Here is a 21,167-nt window from a genome sequence, read left to right as displayed (position 1 = left end):
TGAGCATAAAAATACAACCGAATCAATCTCGTTAGTAGCCTAGAAATGGGGTCTGTCTTGGGCAGATATGAGGAAGAGGCCGGGGAGGGTGGGGAGGGGGGCAGCGGGGAGCCTGGGGGCATCAGCATCAGCGTCTGCCTCAACACCAGTGCGGAGGAGCAGACGTCGAGTCAGCCGCAGCAAACCACCAGCCTGCTCACTGTCGGCGACAGACGATTGCCACACCAGAGGTATGACACGTGTTTATTCATTTATTGAACACATTCGTGTAAATAATATGAAGTTAAGCTGTTGCATGTTCTTATGAAAGTATATGTGGGCCGTCAGCTTGTTTGCCATTCTAAGTTGTATAAAAAAAAAATATGTATCAATTTTAGATATGAAATATAATAAATTAAATTAACATATAATATAATCAATTAATGGCTGACATGATGATGTAAATGGTGATATATTATATTAAATTATTTTTACAATTATACGTTTATACAGGGTGGAAAGGACAGGTTGGCGAAAACGAAAACAGCTGATTCAAATAAATGGTCCGTCAGATTATTTTCCCACCGTAAATACACCACAGCCATGTAATTAATGATTCCTAATTTTGACACCACGCAATGTGTTTGAAATTTTACAACGTACTGTACTCCACGCGACACGAGATATCTACACCGTGCGGTCAACGGCGCATCTTCCTAGGTAGTTTTTGTACGCTTGTAGCGTTGATCTTACACTACTGATTCCACGGGTGGCAATAGGATTTTAATACGATTTTTTTTTTGGTAATTCATAGTATTTTTCTGTAAAATATTATTATTTTTTTGTATTTAAGACATAATATCATAGACTACATGATTTTAATGAAATTTTGCAAAAGAATTTAGTCTTTAAAAAGGTCTTTAGTACAGAATATGGATTTGAATTCACTGTTTCCTGTTTTTACCAACCTGTCCCTTACACCCTATATATACATTTTATTCATATATACATTCATGCAATAAATTCGATTTACCTTTGTTTATTTATGGTTAGATGATTAGAGTTGATTAATTCCGCCACCATCCATATTTGATACTATTACTCTGTTAATTGTCAATGTCTGGCCATTATTCAGTTGCCATATTTACCTATGACGTACCTAAAACTTAATTGGATCTAGTGATGCAGAAAACAGCCATCCCTTATAGTCATCCCAGGTAATGTGGCTATTTTCTGCATAACCAGCTCCAATTTACAAAATTATTGATACGAATCTACCTAATTGCACGATTTGGGGGGAAAGGGATTGTTAGTAATGGAGATTAAGAATTCCATTGCTAGCAATATACCCAACCAGGTCGACTTCCTCGCGGTACCCCCAAGAAACTATCATGGTTAATTCCTGATGAATTCATCATGATGGGCTAACTGGCCTGGTATCCCGTTTGCGCAGGCGGGGTTACAATTCCATTTTCACTCATCAAAAAAATTACACGATTCAATTTCGCATGTAAACCTCTAATTCATAAGGCCGGATTCACACTATAATAATGGTTTGCGTACTTTCTCGATCCGATCTCGGTCTGGTAAACAGAAACACTTCGAGATTGATAGTAACAGGAACAGAACTAAACTGGACTGTGGTGAGAATACATATTTATTTCTTAAAGATATTTTGTCAGAAGGAGGTCGAACCGAGACTGGCATTATACAGTATGGATCCGGCTTAATATTTTCATTTTCGGCATGATATTTAAATAGTCTTATGCATTATTTTTATACAACTTGGAATGGTAAACAATCTGACGATCTACCTGTTAGAAAATAGTAACTGTTACCTATAGAGATGGACAGTGTCATATATATCACAGAATACACTGTAGTTACCCGCACGTGTTGCCATTTTTGAAAACTAAGATTTTATGTACTATATGTGCCCTGTAATTTTATCATGGCTCGCTTGGTATGGCATACAGGCATTCTCTGCGGAGGTCGTCAGCTATCGACAGCCGCGAGCTGCCTTCGCCGCTGCAGCCGCTGCTGGGAGACGACTCCTGCGGCGAGGTGCTGCTACCTGTGCCTAGGCAACCGTCTGGTAAGACTGTCTACCATAGTGATTTCAATACCTTATCCTAAACTACAGCCGTATAACCCTCGATTTTGTTGTGATTAATACCTCTTAATTCATCACGATGATGGGTGACAAGGCCACCCACTGTTTCCTCTTTATCTTGCTTATGTAATTAAGAAATAATTTTGTTTATGTACATATTATTAATATTTATAAACTTTATCTTTCTTGGAAAGGAACAATAAAGTGTTTTCGTTCATTCTTTAATTTACAATGCGCTAATTAACCTGACTTCCTGCCCTGATCCTCCCATTGTATATCATTAAAAGTGACTGATGCATCATTCCAGCTTTATCCATTAAAAATTCCTTAATTTTTCCTAAAGGTTGTCTGTAAGAAATTGCCCTAGCGATAAGACCGCCTTTTGTACCTTTGTGTGTATATTTCAATCTGTATTTATGTTACTGTATTTCACTTGAATTATTCATGTGTCATTGTATATTTTTATACATGGTGCAATAAAGAGTTAAATAAATAAATATTTTTTCCTGTATGAATAAAGATAATAGCGCCTATCTATTTGTTCTGAAATGTGATAATCAACTCGCGAGCTACTACGAAACTTTCTCCACATTTCTGTGTCGAAAAAGATATTTCAATTTCGATAGTTCAGATGCTTTATACGAAGAATTTATGAGGAACAAAATATTTCTCTCTATCAACGGACCAATTTCCACATGAACGCGTTTCACGAAATTCGACATCGAAACTTTGGAATTAGTTTTCATAATAGATCCCTGTACACCAAATATCGTGTAGTCAAACATTACGTTATTCTAGAAATAGCAAACAGTTCCTAAATCAATAGCAGTTTTTTTTTGATGGATGAAAATGGAATGGCAGCTCCACCTGCACTACCGGTATACGCTAGTGGAGCACCAGTGAAAGATGATCAATGAAAACAGGCCAGTTAGCCCATCATGATGAATTCATCAGGAATTAACAATGATAGTTTCCAAGGGGAACCGCGAGGAGGTTGACCTGGTTGGGTATATTGCTAGCAATGGGATTCTCAGTCTCCATTACTAACAATCCCATTCCCCCCATTTATTAGGGGAGTAGACTCGCCTAATGAAAAGTAATAACCATCATTTATACTGAAATATACACATACAAGTGCAAGTATACACATACAATTTAAGGTAAAAACAAAATATATCATGAAGAAATTCTGAAAATTTAATAGATTCTTAACACTGTGATCATGAAGCAAGAATTAATAAAATGTCTTAGTACTTGTTTTCATTACTTTAATATCATATGAGACGTTCTTGATAACTAATTTAATACACAAATGTAACTCTAATATAAATACCGACACTTCTGACTGCATTTTAATGGATGATAATGGAATAGTAACCCCGCCTGAATTAGTAATATATTGCTGGCGAGGTACCAATAATGATCATTGGTGAGAATGAAGGCAGATCAGCTAACTAATCCCGATGAATTCAACTAGAATTATTCACAATGGTACTGTATTGTGAAATCTTTATTGTACATAATTTATACTGAATACATTAAAAGATTTAATATAAAATGGCGAACTTATCCCATAAAGGGATCTCTTACTGTCAACCTTTGCGAAGCCATAACGGTTTTTAGGAGAACCAGCGTGAGAGTTAACCTGATATCCTATATTGCTATCAATGGGGCAGTTTGACCTCATTACTAACAAACCCTTACCCTCTACCAGCATAGTAGTCATAAGTCCTAAGGAGATCAGGTTTAAATTAAAAGCAATTTTTTTTTTAAATATATATGTATATTAACTATGATCAGGTGACACGAACGCATCGAGCGACTTATCACTGTCGCACATGGTAAGCGAGAACCTTCCACCTCGACCCTCCATAGTACTGGACTCGTCCCAGCTGCCGCGTCAGAGGTCCGCCGAGCAACCTCAGCAGCCGCAACCACCCGCCCCCTCGCGGCCGGAAACCATGTGCTAAAGAGCTTAGTGAGTATCTATCATAAAATTTTATTCCTCTTTTGCATTTGATATTTTATGAAAAAACTTAAATGTATTGAAAATTTGAAAAAAAAAATTAAGAAAAATTAACATACAAGAACTAAATTAGAACTCAAAGGTGGCATTATAAAATCGCCTCACGAACTAAAGCAGAACTCAAATGACACATAAACTCTTTTGGACCTCAAATATAGTGTCGCCAAATAATCCTTAACTAACTAAAACAGAACTCAAATATGACATTGCTTTTACATAACGCTTCATAAACTAAAATAGAACTCAAATGTACATATATATAATAAAAATACTTTTATCTGCGTGTTTAACTTTACATTTTTTAAGCGCCACCTACGCATTCTTTCTTTAATTCCTTGTACCCAAAGATTATTTGAAAAAGATTGCTTAGCAATATGACTATTGTACTTATTGAAAATCCTTTAACAGTTTATATAATATTGGTGCAATAAATAACAAAAAAAACTGTAATAATAATTCTTTTTAATTTTCTGTACAGGTAACATCAACATCATCGATTCACAAATACAATTCCCACGAAGAATATCCATAATCCAAATTCTTAATACCCACTCAGCGGAACTGTGGAGCTATAGTCATAATAATGTTATTATATTGTCATATCAGCCGTTAACTGTCCACTGCTGAGCATATCCTCCTCTTAAGGGGGGGTTTTGCCAATAGTTGCCACGTTTGGCAAGCGGGTTGGCAACCGCAGTTTTGCGTTTGGTGATGTTTTAAGAGGGACGCTGCTGCCAATCTCTCGATCATAAACTCCCTTAGTCGCCTCTTATGACTCCTACGGAAACGGAAGGGGTGGTCTATTCTATGCCGGAACCTACACGACTAATAATGTAATAACACCAAATACGTTAATGTTATATCGTTTTGAGGCACGTCTTCCCGTTACCGTTGAGACGGCCATTTTGGATCCCACTTTTCGGTGTTGAACCTTTCTAGACGACGAGTTTGTTAGCCCTATACTGTCCTCTGTGTGATCTATTAGTAGACTGAATTGAATACGATTCTAAAATAACCATATCGAAATTTCAATTTCAAACTATCGCTAAGTGTGAATTAACTTCGTCGATGGGAAAGACTAGACTTGTCCCCTGTTTAAAATCTAATTTTGCTTCAACATCTTGTATTGTTCGTTATATAAATAAACGGTCTTTCTCATTGATTATCGCTGTACATACGCTAAATGTCGAACTATTTAAATTGTAACTTCTGTAGATGCATGATTTATTATCATGTAAAATTTCATATTTATCAAAACAATATCAAATCATAGAGATTATTTAATTAATAGTTAAATAGATATATAAACTGTAAAGATGTAATAGATACAATTGATATCTCACACCAGGGCCGTAGCTAGACCCATTTTTAAATTAGGGCCAAAGAACTTTTTGATAGGGCAGAAGCCATAATGTGACTTCGAAAAGGCGAATCTGCCGAATTTTCTTCGGGCCTTTCATTTTAAGGCAGGGCATTGGGCCTTCTAAGGTAGGGCATTGCCCCTCAATGCCCCTCCCCCTAGCTACGGCCATGTCTTACACAAAACAGAAAAACATTCATTGTTATCTCTTTCTGTATTGAATTCAAATGGCAAACCTTATTAATATACAAACACAACAAAATGAACAGTTTATAAAAAGTACAAGAAACGCATATTGAAATTATATTAATATCGGGGTGAACGCCACAAAAGAAAAAAAAAATTATATTAAACATTCTCTTACTGTGAAAAGGTCAAAAACATGAAGTCAATTTATTCTCATAATATTTCATTTAAATGAATACATTATGAGACTTCAACTACTTTTGTTGTTTAAGAAAAATTGTGTTCTTGAAAGCGAAACATTAATTTGATATTCAATAGAAATGGAATATATCATACTCGTGTCATGTCTAAATAAATTAGAACAACATATTGCAGAAGTATCAATTGTATCTACATATATGAAGCACCGAAGATAGTGTACAGAGTTTAAGATTTCAGACGTTAAGAACTAGGGAATGACATACGACAATACAAGTATTAGTGCTCACGTTGTAAATACATTGTTGTCTGAGAGTTAAACAGTGATAAAATATAAAATCGGAACTGAGGTTTATAATAATGTATTTATAATAATAGAATACGGTAGACTACAGTTTGTATTATCTCATATAAGCAATCGTTCGATTCTGGAAATGGAAATTAAATGTTTACTAAATGAGTTTTGCTTATTGACAGTAATTATTTTAAGCTTTCGAACGTCTACGTAATGAATTAATTTTTGTTAAATTCCGCCATTATTGCTTAATGATATTACGTATTTTACATCAGGAGTACGTTTTGCAAAATAAATCTATTGAAACTTGAAAGTAGGCAAAACGTCAAGCTATCAATGTAATACAATGGCGGATCTTAATGTAATCTTAGTGTAATGGCGGACTTTAATGTAACGTTAGTGCAATGGCGGAATTATGCAAATTACCACTGATTCAACGGATTGTAAACCTAATTGACTTTTGCAATCAAGATCATTAATAGTAAATGTTAAACATATCAATCATAATTATTTTTTGTGCAAATTTTTAACTACTTAAATATAGATTAACGTTTAAATGGACGACCAATTTTTAATTACTAATATATATTAGTTATTTGTTTTGGACCAATAGATATCAATTGCCAGAAGTTAATGTTTCGCAAATAAAGGAATTGGAATTATATTAAAAGCTTCTATGAGATAGTTACCTGGTCTAGATACACATAATAATAATATATTATATATACATATATATATATATATATATATATATATATATATATATATATATATATATAGGTAATTTTTCAGTTTTTCTTTCAACAGTAGATTTTTATATTTATTAATCTTTAAATAAAAAATAGATTAGTTACTAAAGTGTTAAATAAAAGTTACCCTTCAATGATACTGGATAGCTATTTAGCCTCTTTAATACTTCGCTCCTCCTATATAAATTGATAACAATGAAAAATCACAAATTTTACGGGAAATCTGGACGTTGCGATTCTAAATAGTGGGACTCTTAATTTTACACCAAGTTATTAAAAATTAAAATTAAAAAATATATTCCGACAAAGTTCCATATCACTCCTCACCATGTCAAATTTAAAGCTATCGACTGACTTAAGATTTTATTTATAGTAACATTCAGAATGAAAAAAGCACAAAGGTATCAGTTTGTTCGTTCTGCACTCAATTTACGAATTGTGCTAATGTTCGCCCACATGTAATATTATATTCAAAATTGAAAAATGGTTTATTAATTATTGTATATAATATTTAAAAATTATGAATATTATATACAAATATATGTAAAAAATATAATCTATCTATTATATACACACCTTACATCTACGTGCTACATGTATTTATTAAATATTATTTTATGTAACAGTTCAGAAGTGTTTTTAAACAGAAAAAACAAAATTGGTTATTACTGTTTTCAATTAAATTCTTATTATAAAATATATAATACTTAAAATGTGAGTACACAATAAAAGATAAATGTGTATGTATAGAGTTATCTTTTATTTTGTATGTGTATTTATTTGTGTTAAATGTATGTTTTATGTTCAAATGACGCAGGTCAGTCGCCAGCTTTATACTGTATCACAGAGAACTATAAGTACCGAGATTAACCGTAATTTATCGATGAAAACAATTCGAATACAAACGGCGATCTCGTTGTGTTCATTTGTACCAAATATTTAATGCAAAGTTTTAACATTTAATTTTATTTGCAGTACAATAAAACGGTATCATCTTTGTATATAATTGTAAAGTGGTAAATCAATGAAGTAACATGTATATTTATTACATAGATGACTTTTTTAATAATTTAATAATGGTATAGTGTAATTAAATGAACGCAATAAGTTATTTTAATTTATAGTTAAGACTCACATGCTACCCCATATTATAATCATGGTTGCTCCATTGAATGCATGCATGTATGTTTTGAAAAAGCAATAAAATTAACTGTGAATTATCGAAGATTAATAAAATAAATAAACAAAGTCAATCAGATACATTTTTAATGTTTAGTAAATAATAAAACAGCTAATGCACTTTGTCTAGTGTCAGATAAATTTATTACGAAAAACAAGGAATGTATTATTTTATTTACACAATTGAAGAAAATAAAAATCATCGGTTACATTTGTCATTATTAAGAGGCAGTTGACATTCAGTAGAATGATATATAACTCGCCCTTAAGGCAATAAAAATCCAGTTAACGCAGTCGCTTTTTCCAAATACCTACTAACTTTTTAGTAGCTTCTAGAAAATTAAATAGTACGAAGTTCTTTCAGTTTATTGCCGTACGAAGTGTAAGGAAAATAAATTAGGTACTATAAGGGTGTTCGCACACGAGTCGCAGCGTGGGCGTAATAGTAAAGAATGCACGAAGTATGCTAATCTCGTACCATATTGTGCATTCTGCACTGTTATATTAAGGAATTGAATTTTATATTAAATTCCCCCCCCCCCTTCAAGTTACCGATATACTTCTTACAAATTTTAAAAATAGAATTATAAGATCGTACAGATAATTACATTGTAAGATTACATTTTTACTTTGTGTAAGACCTACGCTACGAGTCGTGTGTAAATGCATCTGAAATTCTTGTTTGCAATTCGTTTTTAAACTATATGTTACCTTTAAAAGCTATATATTATATTCCTTTAGTGTTTACCTATAATTTAATACGGTCAAAAGAAAATAATGAAATTTGTTATTTTTTACTCAATATTAATCATTTATTATCTTTTAATGATTACAATCTTTAAAACTATATTCGTTTTAGTACAGCAAGAAATTCCATTTATTTGTATTATTTTTTTTATAAATTTTAAGTTATGCTTAATTTCAAGGTCTGTTATTTACTAACATAATCAAGTTAACGACTGCTGCTTACCTTTAGTATTCAGCATTATTACATATAAAAATGTATTAGGTACTTTTTCATGTAAACATATTTACGTTTTATACATATCAAAAGAAAAATTTTATTTTTCACGTTAAGTTTTATCCGAGACAATGTGAATAACATCTACTTAGTATTACATATAAAATACAATGGTTTTTTTTATCGCAGATATAATTACTTCTGAATTCGATTAAGTACAATACAGAACTCATTAATTGTAAAAAAAATCGCTCGAAATAAATTTCAATCCAAGCATTATTATCGACATTAGCGAATAATGAAATTGTAAATAATTTGTAAATGACAAACGTTATTTTTTACCAAAACGAAATGTTCGACAGAGTCATGAGGAACGCCTCGCAAGCCTCCGCTTCACAGAGCACGACCTCGTGGTTATTTTTAATCAAATCTCTCAATTCATCTTTATCTTTTAGCACAATACTTAAATTATAATTATTAAAACGATCGTCCTTATTGGGAGTTCTAAGCTTGTCACAAATGGTGTAGATAACATTAGTTTTTAGTATCTGCAGCAATCGGCAACGGATCTTACGTTGGCCATTGAACAATACCAGCGTATGATCCGTTATTTCAAAATTTGATTAATACACAAAAAACAGATGAGATGTATCAGAGATGAACGACGATAAGCACTGAAAAGATAAAAAAATAAAATTTTACTCTCATTTCTAATCAACTGATGATGTTTCTAAAAATATTCCAGATATGAAGTTTAATTTTTCCATAAGTTCCATTCCATCTATACTTTTTTTTTTTAATTAGCTCAAAAAAATTCTATTTAATTTAATTGGGAATTTAATTTTCTTACAATTGTTCTACGTCAAATACGCTAGTATCTAAAAACTGTACTTAAAAGTCTTAGGTGAGAATTCTAAATTCATTTACAGATCATTACAATGATACAGATTTATCATTGCATATTTTTTTTAATTGACATAATACCGGTATCGGTTGATATAACGTGCAGATACTTGACGGTGAAACATAATCTACACTGTGTGTGGTGACCTTTACTCTATATTTGAATCATCAATTTTTCAGAGTGATAGTTCTACTTCGTCTGTGTTATGTAAACATATGTACAATAATACAATAAATATATTTGTGATATTAAAGTGTCTATTATTTTTCTATCTATATAAATTTTTACCTACTGATTACATTTTGATAAATTCAACAAATAAAAACGAATACCTACCATAAGAACCTACAATTAAACTTACCAGAGGGACTTTGTAGATAAGTTATTTGCTTGGGCACGTCTGTTCCAAACGTGTTTCTACCGTGAAGCAGTTGTGTTTGCATGGCTGTGTTTCGGTTTGAAGGGTGGGATATGGTAGTGAATACAGGGTACAGAGGAATAACACCTGAGTCCTCAGGAATGGCAACGCATGGGCGGTATCATGGGCGAAACAGTATACTCTGATATGTCCATGGCACTGCTCATGTCTATAGGCGACGGTTACCACTTTCCATCAGGTAGGTCGTCAGCTTGTTCGCCATTCTAAGTTGTATAAAAGGAAAAAAAAATCAAGAATTCTATGTGTGCATTTGTTACCTTACGGCGCCTTAACGTCTTAACTGTCACTAAATTTGGATTACACACAAAAATATACACTACTTTTATCACATAAGAAAAATGTAAACTTAGAAAGCATCTCTGCACAAAACCTACCCTACAAAATATCGTAATAAAAGTTAAAAATATGCCTGGATTCCGTGAACAGAAATCACTGAAGGGGAAGCTGTCATTTCTAATAATTTCCTAAGCTTGATACGATAGTGACACCTCACTATCGTAAGCTCTTACCTATGTTATGTTCTCCCATAATAGAAATGTCATTTTATTTTCCCGTGATAAGGGTATGTATCTAACGTCACAACAGCTTTGGTTTCGACACATTGCGTGCAAGTTTTGAGAAATATAACGACGTTGAGTACACATACTAATTAATATAGATATTTATAGGCCGAGCGAATCTATCCAGGAGAGGTAAGTAAGGTTAGAACCAAAAAGAAACTCTCATGTAGAACAAATAAATGCATCTATATACACCAGGTATTTAAATAATTACTTTTTATCTATGTACATTTTAAAAAATATATAATATCGGCCGAATAATAAGCAAACTGAAGTGACAATAGACTGGTCACATAGCTCGAAAAACCGATAACGGATAGGAAAGACAGGTTCTTGAGTGGTGACCCCACAAATGTAGTGTAGGACGATCCGCCGTTGGAATGACAACCTTAAATGCATTGCAGGGAGCCAGTGAAAGCAGGTGGCTCAGGACCGTTCCTTATGGCAATCTGTGGGGGAGGCCTTTGTCCAGCAATTAACGGATAATGATAAGAGATAAAAGCAATGTTTTTTACAAAATTTTCTTCTCTCTTCTTCTGGAGAGGATATAGAAAATTAACCCCCGGCAGAAGCACAGTCGATTGGAATTCAAGGTCCCAGATAGAGAAACCGGCATACTAAGCGGACAGTATCCAAAAGCATCTCATTCTACATCTTTCCCGGAAGACAGCTGCATTATTTATTTATTATTTCCACTTACGATGACTCATTTTGTTAATAGTAACTACTGAGCGAGTGCATTTTATATATATTCCTTATTGCACTTGTAAATTACATTGTTAATGCATTTATAAATATTGTGAGGGTGGACTTATCTCTGACAGAGATATCTTCCAGTAAACCAATACAGTTAGAAAGCATGTCGTTAGCGGGCAACTGATGTTGAATATACATTTAAATAAAATATTAAAATATATAAAAAATGTTACATAAATACATATACTTTAAATAAATATAATACCTACCCACTTATATAATAAATGTTAAATTAATATACTACCTACAATTGAAATTTAGTTGAATGATTTTAAGGTTGACAGTTCAATTAGAAAAATAAAAAATTAAGATTATGACTCAAGGGAAAGAAAATGTAATTTCAACCTTTTCTTGTAAGAGGTAATAGAAGGACTCCCTTGTATGTGGGAAGGGGTTTGTTCCATAATTTACCACAACAGAAAGTAAAACCTATAATAGTTTACCCGTAACTGTAATAACAAATGGAGATATCAAAAGCATTTCATCATAGTCGTAGAATACCGACGGATCTAACAAATATTACATATATAGATCCGTCAGTATTCTACGACTATGACGATTTGGTGACTATGACAATTGTGAAAAACAATTGGTAAACCTAATATTTGTAATGCCCACATTACTCCGAACATATTTAATTAACGTGTCAGAAGCGAACTTACTTATCTGAAATTTTCTAATGAGTAATAATACAATCGTAGGGCGAATGGGATTGTTAATAATGGGAACTAGAAACCCCATTGATAGCAATATACCCTGTCAAGTCGACCTCCTCGCAGTTCCTCCTGGAAACCATCGTGATTTATTCTTGTTGAATTATGATGGACTAACTAACTTGCTATCATCCTCACCTATCATCCCTCACTGATATCCCGCTAGCGTACACCGATAGCTCAGACGGGATTACTATTCCATTGTCATCCCATAAAAAAAATGGTAATTCCACTTGCGCGGGGAAAGAAATTGTTATGGCGATTAAGTAACGGGGATTAACAGTTCGATTGCCTACCAGCAACATAATGGTAGGTATACACTAGAGAAGTACCAATAAGAGATAATAGGCGATGATGAAAAGGCAAGTTAGCCCTATGTGATGAGTTCATATGGAATTATGCACGACGGATAGGGAGGAACGCAAGGCAAGGAGTTCAACCTAACAGGAAATTCTGCTAACAATGAGAATGCGGGAGAAAGGGATTGTTAGTAATAGGGTCAAATAACCCCGTTACTAGCAATATATCCTGTCGGGTCGATTTCCGCGTGGTGCCCATTCTCACTGGTGCCTCACCAGTGTATACCGATAGCGCAGGCAGTGTTACCATACCATTATCACCCATTAAGAAAATTGGGATTTGGGATTGCTAGTCCCCATTACTAACAAACCCTTCCCCCCTGTCACTTCCTTTGGGTAGAGGAGAAAAAAAAGACGGTCGCTATGAATTTAATTTGTTATTGGCGTTTTCATCACTAGATACACAAAAATTTTCTTCCAAGTATTAAATAATATTATTTATGTGATGTGACCATAAAACGTCAAAAACAAATTTTTTTCAGTCGGGTTTCTAGTTATAGTTACGCCCTAAAATACGGAATTTCTAATTGAAATAACGATAATAATAATTAATAGGTATCTATTAACAATTACTTATACAACATGGCGATCATTTTATATTATCTACATAAGTTTAATATTTTAATAGATTTTAAGTGCTATATTTAGGCAATAGATGGCGTTGTTAAAATTTAGATCGCAATATAATAGTTTTTTAGGAAAGTTTAAATATACTAGTACTCAAGTGTTGTACCTTTAAGCACCGTGGACACGCGTTTAGCAGATTAGTAAAAACATAATTTTTGGAACTCGAGTTAATATAATAATTAACTCGAGTTAATTTGACTCGATATATACTTGAAAGGGACAGTCGCGACTGTATCGCCTATGATACACAGGCAAGGCAATTAGGCAGTATAAAAATATTTATTTTTAATTGTAGGTGACAAAATTTGTTTGTAGAGTACTGTAATAAAATTTATAAGTTTTGACACTTTTCGTTTTTAATAATAAAGAGTGATTTAGACTTAAACAGGTGTAAGAAACTGCAACAATTTTTTTTTTAATTCTAATTATATGGTAATTTTTTTTTATACAACTTAGAATGGCAAACAAGCTGACGGCCCTCCTGATGGAAAATGGTAACCGTCGCCTATAGACATGAGCGGTACCATGGACTTAACAGAGTATACTGTTTCGCCCATGATACCCCCCATGCATTGCCATTCCTGAGGACTCAGGTGCTATTCCTCTGTACCCAGTAACTGCCTAACCTGCTTCACGGCACGTGACGATGGTTTCCAAGGGGAACCGTGTGGTGGTCAACCTGATAGATTATATTGATAACAATGGGGCTGTTAGCCCCCGTTACTAACAATTCCTTTCCCCCCTATTTTTAAGGGTAGACTGTGACAGTTTATGGAGCCTCTGTCCAGCAATGGACAGAGAACGGCTTATATGATAATGATGAAATTACAGGGTACGGAGGCATAAACCCTTAGTCCTTAGAATGGCATTGCACGTGGGCATCATAACATGTTCTTTGTACTATCCATGGTACTGTTCATGTCTCCAGGTGACGATTACCACTTTTAATCATATTTTAAATCTATTTAACCAGAGGAAGACTTTGTACAAAAGTCGATTGCTTGGGTACCTCTGTCCCATTCGTGTTTTAACCGTGAAGCAGTTGTGTTTGCATAGCTGTGTTTCAGTTTGAAGAGTGGAATATGGCGTGAAATTACTGGGTACAGAGGAATAACACCTGAGTCCTCAGGATTGGCAACGCATGGGGGTATCATGGGTGAAACAGTATACTCTGTTATGTCCATGGCACTGCTATAGGCGACGGTTACCACTTTCCATCAGGTAGGTCGTCAGCTTGTTCGTCATTCTAAGTTGTATAAAAAAGAAAAGCTTGTTTGGAATATATTTTATTCCGGTTAATAAACTTATCCCGCTCATGCGAAAGTCGCGGATTACAACTAGTATGTAAATATATACATATTATAATAAAATCGTAACTGGTCGCTGTCTGTACATGGAAGATATATAAAAAAAACTATTATAGGGGGATTTTATGAATGTAATAAAACTCAAAACAATGGTTTTTAGAATTTTTGTCTGTTTGTCTTGTTGTTGTTTTGTACGTTTGTGCACGCTAATCTCAGAAACGGCTTAGCCGATTTGAATGCGATTTTCACTAACACGTTATGGTTTACTCCGCTTAACATTCAGTGTTTGTTTTATTTCAATCGATTCATAAATAAAAAAGTTATATCAATATAAAGAATCACATATAAAATGCTATAAAATAACCGATTAGTTAAAAAGGCTGAAACTTCATGTCATAATTTTAAGTATGTAATTATCATTTAAGTACACAAAACAATATAAGACCAGATTCAGAATAAGTTCCAGTGGGAACGATATACGAGAGCTACATAGTTAGAAGCGGGTAACGCCGCGGGAAATGGCTAGTATATACATACGAATTGATCCCGAAACTAGTCGAGCTTTCTCGATCTAATTATACATAAGTTAAATCGGTAGTTATTACATTAAAAAAGATAAGTTTAGTATTTTAAATAAAATTGTTTCTAGCTATAAACACTTATTCGTGCTATTAATTGACTGACAGTACTAAAGTAGGACACAAAAGCAGGCAGCAATCTCCAGGAGAGACAATACAAAAGGGGCGCCATCGGCGACGCTAAATATTCTATGATGTAGACGAATGTTACCACATACCATCAGATGGATCCGTTTGTCCATTATTTTCAGCATAATTAAATAAACTGATAACTAAATTATCCAAGTAAATACCTAATTATGCTTTTCCTTTCAAATTTTTATAGGAACTAATAAATCTAATGATCTTACTGATTATCCATACTAATTATTATAAATTAAGTCTATTTGTCTGCCCGTCTGTTAGATAAATAGATAGATAATTTATTTACATTACTTACAGCACACAAATTACAATAAAAAAAAACATACACAAAATACACAGTAAAAGAGATAAAAGAATGAAAATAAAAAAGCACAAATAAAAAATACAAAAAAACAAAATATATTAACTAACAATCTCCATTCTTTCCCTTCCTTCATGCATGTGCCATAGTAACACAAAATGGTCACAACTCAGTTTATTGCTTTGCATTTAAAAGAGCAAAACAATCATATTCTGTGTGTGTTACCCTTTCAGGTCTAAACCTCTGAGTCAATTTTAATTAATTTTGACATAAAGATAGATTGATCCATGGAGATGGATAAAAATTACTATTGTCGCGAAAATAAAATTTGAATAAAGTGAAATAGGCGGTGAGAGTTTGTAATCAATAATTTCTCATGTAAAAAATATAGAATGCAAATCTAAGCAGACCAATTCGCGAGAGTCAGCTAGTTCATAATATTCCACTTGTCACAAATGTTTGAATATTCTAAACCTCACATATACCCAGTGTTAATAATGAAATACAAACATCAACTTGCGGAGTAAGTAAGCGATTTAGATAAAGCAAATAAGTGAAATATCAGACAATAAAATCCTCTGAACACAATTTATTACGTCGCGTCTTGACTTGACTTAGCCGCAACAGCATTTTCTAGCTTTTTATTTATATGAAAACTCAAATATTAAATCGAGATTTCTTACACCATGCTTAGAACGTCATAAGTTTTAGATTAGTTATTACTTGAAAATTTAAAGTCGTTAATAAATTATGTTACGTCTGTACTAAATACATGTGAATGTATTTTTAAGAGACTTCAAAAAGAAGAAGGTTCTAAATTCAGTTTTTTTTTTATGTTTGTTACCTCATAACTTCGTCAGTTCTAAACCGATTTGGATTTTTTTTTCTCTGAAAGAGTATACTTACAGAGTAATCCCAAAGAAATTTTATAAAAACAGGTCCAGTACTTCAGTTTTAAATTAAAATGACTGGCTTTGTCACAACTAAAGTCGGTTTTGTTGTACAATTAAATCTTTAATTTTTAGTAAAACTGATTACTATAATTATAAATGTTAAAGTTTAATAATTATTATTAAATAATTATTAAAGTAATTTTTTTTATTATTATATGTATGATTATTATTTCATCACACTTAAATGGTTAATTGGTGGGGGGATAATGGATTGTTGAAAATGGGGATTAGTAGCTGCATTGTTAGCAATACACCCTGTCAGGTCGACCTCCTCGTAGTTCCCCCTGGAAACTATCGTGTTCTATTCCAAGTGAGTTAGGTTACGATAGGTTAACTGACCTGCCTTTTCATTGTCACCTATCATCCCTCACTAGTGTCCCGCCAGCATATACCGTTAGCGCAGGCGGGGTTACCATTCCATTATCATTCATTAAAAAAAAATGGCTGAAGGGATTTGAATGATATTTAGTACACGGATAGGTTATATCCTAAATTTATATACTGATTCAGACAGGAAACAGCGAGTTATCCATAAAACGTTGCTGTAAAAAAAATTAAAATGTACTACTCATTTCGACACATTGCGGATTAAGACGCTGAAGGCGTTTTTAATTTTCCATACACATGTATGATATTGGGCATGACCGGATATGATTATCGTACACGGTAAATTTAAAGTTTTGATTTCTTAATAAATCCATTTTAAAATTAATCACATCGCGCAATGTTGTGCTCCAGTATTTGAATTATAAACTCGTTAAAGCGGTGACAACTCAACCGTAATACCCTTGACTACGATTTGGAAGTCCCAAGATCGAATAGTGTTCTAATACCTCTGAATTCAAATTCACGAATATTAGAAACATTGAAGATAATTGTTACTTGCTTCCTTGTATTATAAAACACAATATACTTATTGTGTTTTCTCTCATCTCATCTGCACTTTGCCCTTCGATATTTTGTGTGGGTGTTTATTAAAACAAATTAACTCCGCTAAATGTTTGCGAACAATGTAAACTTCATGATAAACTTGCTTAGGTACTATTTTTAAATTTCCTGTCCCACTGTTTTAAACTTAATTAAGAATTTACTTTCACTCTTAATCTGGAAGGACAAATTAGCCACTTTAACAGATATCGTGTGAAAAATACCATTTCATCTTAATGGCTGAAAAATTATATTTTCAGTATCCTTGAAAATAAAGATATCGAATATAGGTTTTTTAAGTAGACACTTGTTTACAAACATACTTATGTGTATATAGACACAATAATTTTGTATTTTATTAGCATGATGCCAACAATTCTTTTAGAAATAAAAAATAGAATATTCTACCGAATACTTGCCCAGTGCTTGTGGATAACGTCAAATCTCGTCTTTCGTTTGATAGATTTTTCGTGATTAGCATCACTGTTTTTACAAACAAAATCTACTAGTTCCTACTTTGAATCAATGGAATATCGTAGGGTTGCACAATGAGAATACAAAAAATAAAACATCAGAGTATGTCCAGGACACAATATATTTACTATTTAATGTTCACGAATAAGATTCATATATATAAAAACGAAAATTTGAAGCTTTTCACCCGCCAAAACCAAATTAACATCACAGAAAAATTTACCTTTCGCATCCACTGTGGCCACAAAGCGAACAACATCCATCTGATAATGATGATTCAGACGTTCTCGTCCTGTTCACTGATCTTTTCCTAATTAAAAACAAAGACTTTGATCTTCCATTATTTTTTTTAGAAAAAAATCGTGTTACTTTTCGGACGTGTCGTCGTTTGGTAATTTTCTTAACTGTTACCACAGCTTTAGGTGTTACTCCTTTAATTATATTCTTAATCAATATTCTTGCTTTATCTTTAGATCTTCGCGGTCGTAAAATCCTTACAAATTCTATTATGCGTATCTTATTGCGAACTTTTTTAACACCAACTTTACTTGTACTCGCAAATGGCTCGACTATAGGATTCTCAAAAAGTCCATTCCCGATATTTGCAGGATTATTTTCCAGAATTGTATTAATTTCTTCAACTCCTGCAATGAGCGATTTCTTATCTGTGTTCAATGTTGAATTGCTATCTATATCTAGCGTTTGTAGTTCCATTTCCTCCACGGGTCTTTCATTATCAAGTTGATCCATATTAGGATTATTTGAAATGAACTCTTGTTCGTTATTTATAAAATCCATTATTACAAAATATTTAACGTAAATGCAAATAAAATATTTAAAAGAAGAAAGAAAATAACGAAAGAAAGAAAAGAAGTACTTCTAAAAAACTTCTGAGTATACAATTAAAAAGCTTTCTACTTCTGACAATACATTAATTTGATTTTCAATTCGCCTATTTTCTTTTTTTGTTCTTTAAAAAATATTTTCGACCAGTTATAAAACCTTTAGATATTTTTTCCAATCTAACGGCTGAAAGTGGAACTATTGCATAAAATCAATTGATTACTTGAACTTCGGATATATACACGTATTTTACTTTATTTCTGGGAGCGTTTGTAATCGTCAAATATAACAAATTACTTACAATATAACAAAATATACATACTCACCCATAGAGGACAGCATTAGTACATTGGAGTCAGTATTCTGTGCTAGTGATTTTGCTAAACACTATCATCCATTACCTGTACCCCGTATGATAAAAGAAAAAATAAAAGTCGAGTTATCTTTGTCTTTTTTATCACACCAAATACATTTTAGGTATACTTGTCTTCGACAAATACTTCTATAAAAATAAAATACAAGTTAAAAGAAGTAGTATATTTATTATTATATTAAAGTTTAACTTACAATATAATTTCTTAAAGTATATATCATATAGAAACATTCGTCAATTGTTCACATTGTAACAAAACAACAAACAAATCAGAAACAAAACTTTTACAATACGATTTGAAACAGCAACGTTTACGTCTTGACATAGATACATAAACAACGTTGAAATATAAACGAAACAAAATATATTACAACAGAATTCAGACCTTTACAAGCTTATCTATTAGCACATATTCAGTAGGTACACGGAGACACTAAGCATCCTATGCATTCCAAATTTATATTTCAAACATCCAATACAACTATTTTAGTTAAGTATTCAAATTATTCTACTATTTCAGATATTTGTCTCACTTTCGTATTAATCCGAAAGAAAATAACAAAATCCATATATTGTTAGGTTTATTATTGTTTACTTATTTTAGAATAATACAATAAATCTACATTAACAATATTCAGGCGTAGTAAAAGTCGTGGTCCACTTCTAATTTCTTGAGAAGCTGATTAGGCAGCTCTGGCACAATATTCGATGGAATCTTGTCTGTAAATAATAAAAACAACATATTTTATCACTAACTAATATTAATATCTAGTTCCAAGAGCATCAATATAAGAAATCTGATTCAAGACTATTACTTGATGCGGAGATACTGACAGAAGCGTGTTCAATCAAATGAGAACTACTTTGAAGGATGATACAAAAAATAATACAAACGCAAGATATGAAAGTAGGTCGGATATTTTTCGAATAGATCTTGTACTTTACTTCTTTATCTATACGTACATATAAAATATACATATTTATATACATATATATACATAATACATAGAAAATAGCCAATGTGGAAACGAAACTCGAAACTAATGAAAAGTGAGTGATTAATTTATTGGCGTTCCATTACCTTAGATAGACCAAAATTACACTTGTGTTACTAACAAGCCTAAATCTGCCATTTCGCGACGTCATATCGTCATAGTCGTAGAATACTGACGGATCTGACAAAGATTAAATATATATATCCGTCAGTATTCTACGACTATGACGATATAAACTACTGAAGTTAATGACCAGTCGATTATTACTGTGGGTATATCTTAAACTGATGTTGATAATATTAGTTTACTTACCATTACACCTGTACACCAAGTTGGACCAGATGATCATTTCTTGAGAGAAGCAAAATACTCCCAGCCTGCCACCTCGCAGTGTGAAATCGTACACGTTCCCAGAGTCGGCCACCAACCGGTTATTCTCGTACACTTTGAGCCGGATCAGTCCAATCTTGGGCCTGTGCAGCAATCGCCAACGGTACGCTGTTTTCTCCAGCCAACCCACGTTGCGGGGGTCTTTCCATAAAAGTGTAACCTGAACAAAGCATTGATGTTCTTACATAAAAAAAAATCCAACAGAACCGGTAACTGTTGTTTCCCCTCTATCGCCATTTAATGGATCCTTTTTTTCTTCACTTCACAGTATAAAACAAAGTCGCTGTTGTTGTCTGTCCGTCCCTATGTATGCTTAAATCTTTAAAACTGTGCAACGGATTGAAACGGTCTTTTTTAATACATAGAGTGATTCAAGAGGAAGGTTTATATGTATAATACAAGCATAATATAGTAGAAGAACACTGATAATTTTAGAGATTTCTAATGTAGTGTCGTAATGTAATGGGGGACCGGCGGC

General features: G+C 32.9%; 2 protein-coding genes across 10 annotated transcripts in view; one reads left to right on the top strand and one right to left on the bottom strand.

Annotated features, from left to right (window-relative positions):
* Window positions 1–10,203, top strand: part of LOC113521605 (transient receptor potential cation channel trpm) — a 315,620-nt gene extending 305,417 nt beyond the window's left edge. For 6 of the 8 annotated variants that reach the window (XM_031910044.2, XM_031910041.2, XM_031910037.2 and 3 more), the window contains 4 exons: window positions 36–230; window positions 1,956–2,074; window positions 3,893–4,070; window positions 4,597–10,203. In XM_031910044.2, the coding sequence (XP_031765904.2) occupies window positions 36–230; window positions 1,956–2,074; window positions 3,893–4,062 (484 nt within the window). In that variant the 3' untranslated portion in view covers window positions 4,063–4,070; window positions 4,597–10,203. The remainder of the gene's footprint in view (window positions 1–35; window positions 231–1,955; window positions 2,075–3,892; window positions 4,071–4,596) is intronic. The other 2 variants (XM_052899723.1, XM_052899722.1) reach the window with 2 other exon arrangements.
* Window positions 10,204–19,453: 9,250 nt separating this feature from the next.
* Window positions 19,454–21,167, bottom strand: part of LOC113521983 (cartilage oligomeric matrix protein) — a 40,104-nt gene continuing 38,390 nt past the window's right edge. For both annotated transcript variants that reach the window (XM_026907686.3, XM_026907687.3), the window contains exons 20-21: window positions 20,612–20,849; window positions 19,454–20,024 (exon numbers count right to left, since the gene is read on the bottom strand). In XM_026907686.3, the coding sequence (XP_026763487.2) occupies window positions 19,939–20,024; window positions 20,612–20,849 (324 nt within the window). In that variant the 3' untranslated portion in view covers window positions 19,454–19,938. The remainder of the gene's footprint in view (window positions 20,025–20,611; window positions 20,850–21,167) is intronic.

The sequence above is a fragment of the Galleria mellonella genome, unplaced genomic scaffold (genome assembly GCF_026898425.1).
Source record: "Galleria mellonella isolate WM207_F2 unplaced genomic scaffold, CSIRO_AGI_GalMel_v1 utg63, whole genome shotgun sequence".
In the NCBI taxonomy this organism is placed as follows: Eukaryota; Metazoa; Arthropoda; class Insecta; order Lepidoptera; family Pyralidae; genus Galleria; species Galleria mellonella.
This window is presented reverse-complemented; position numbering and strand designations above follow the sequence as displayed.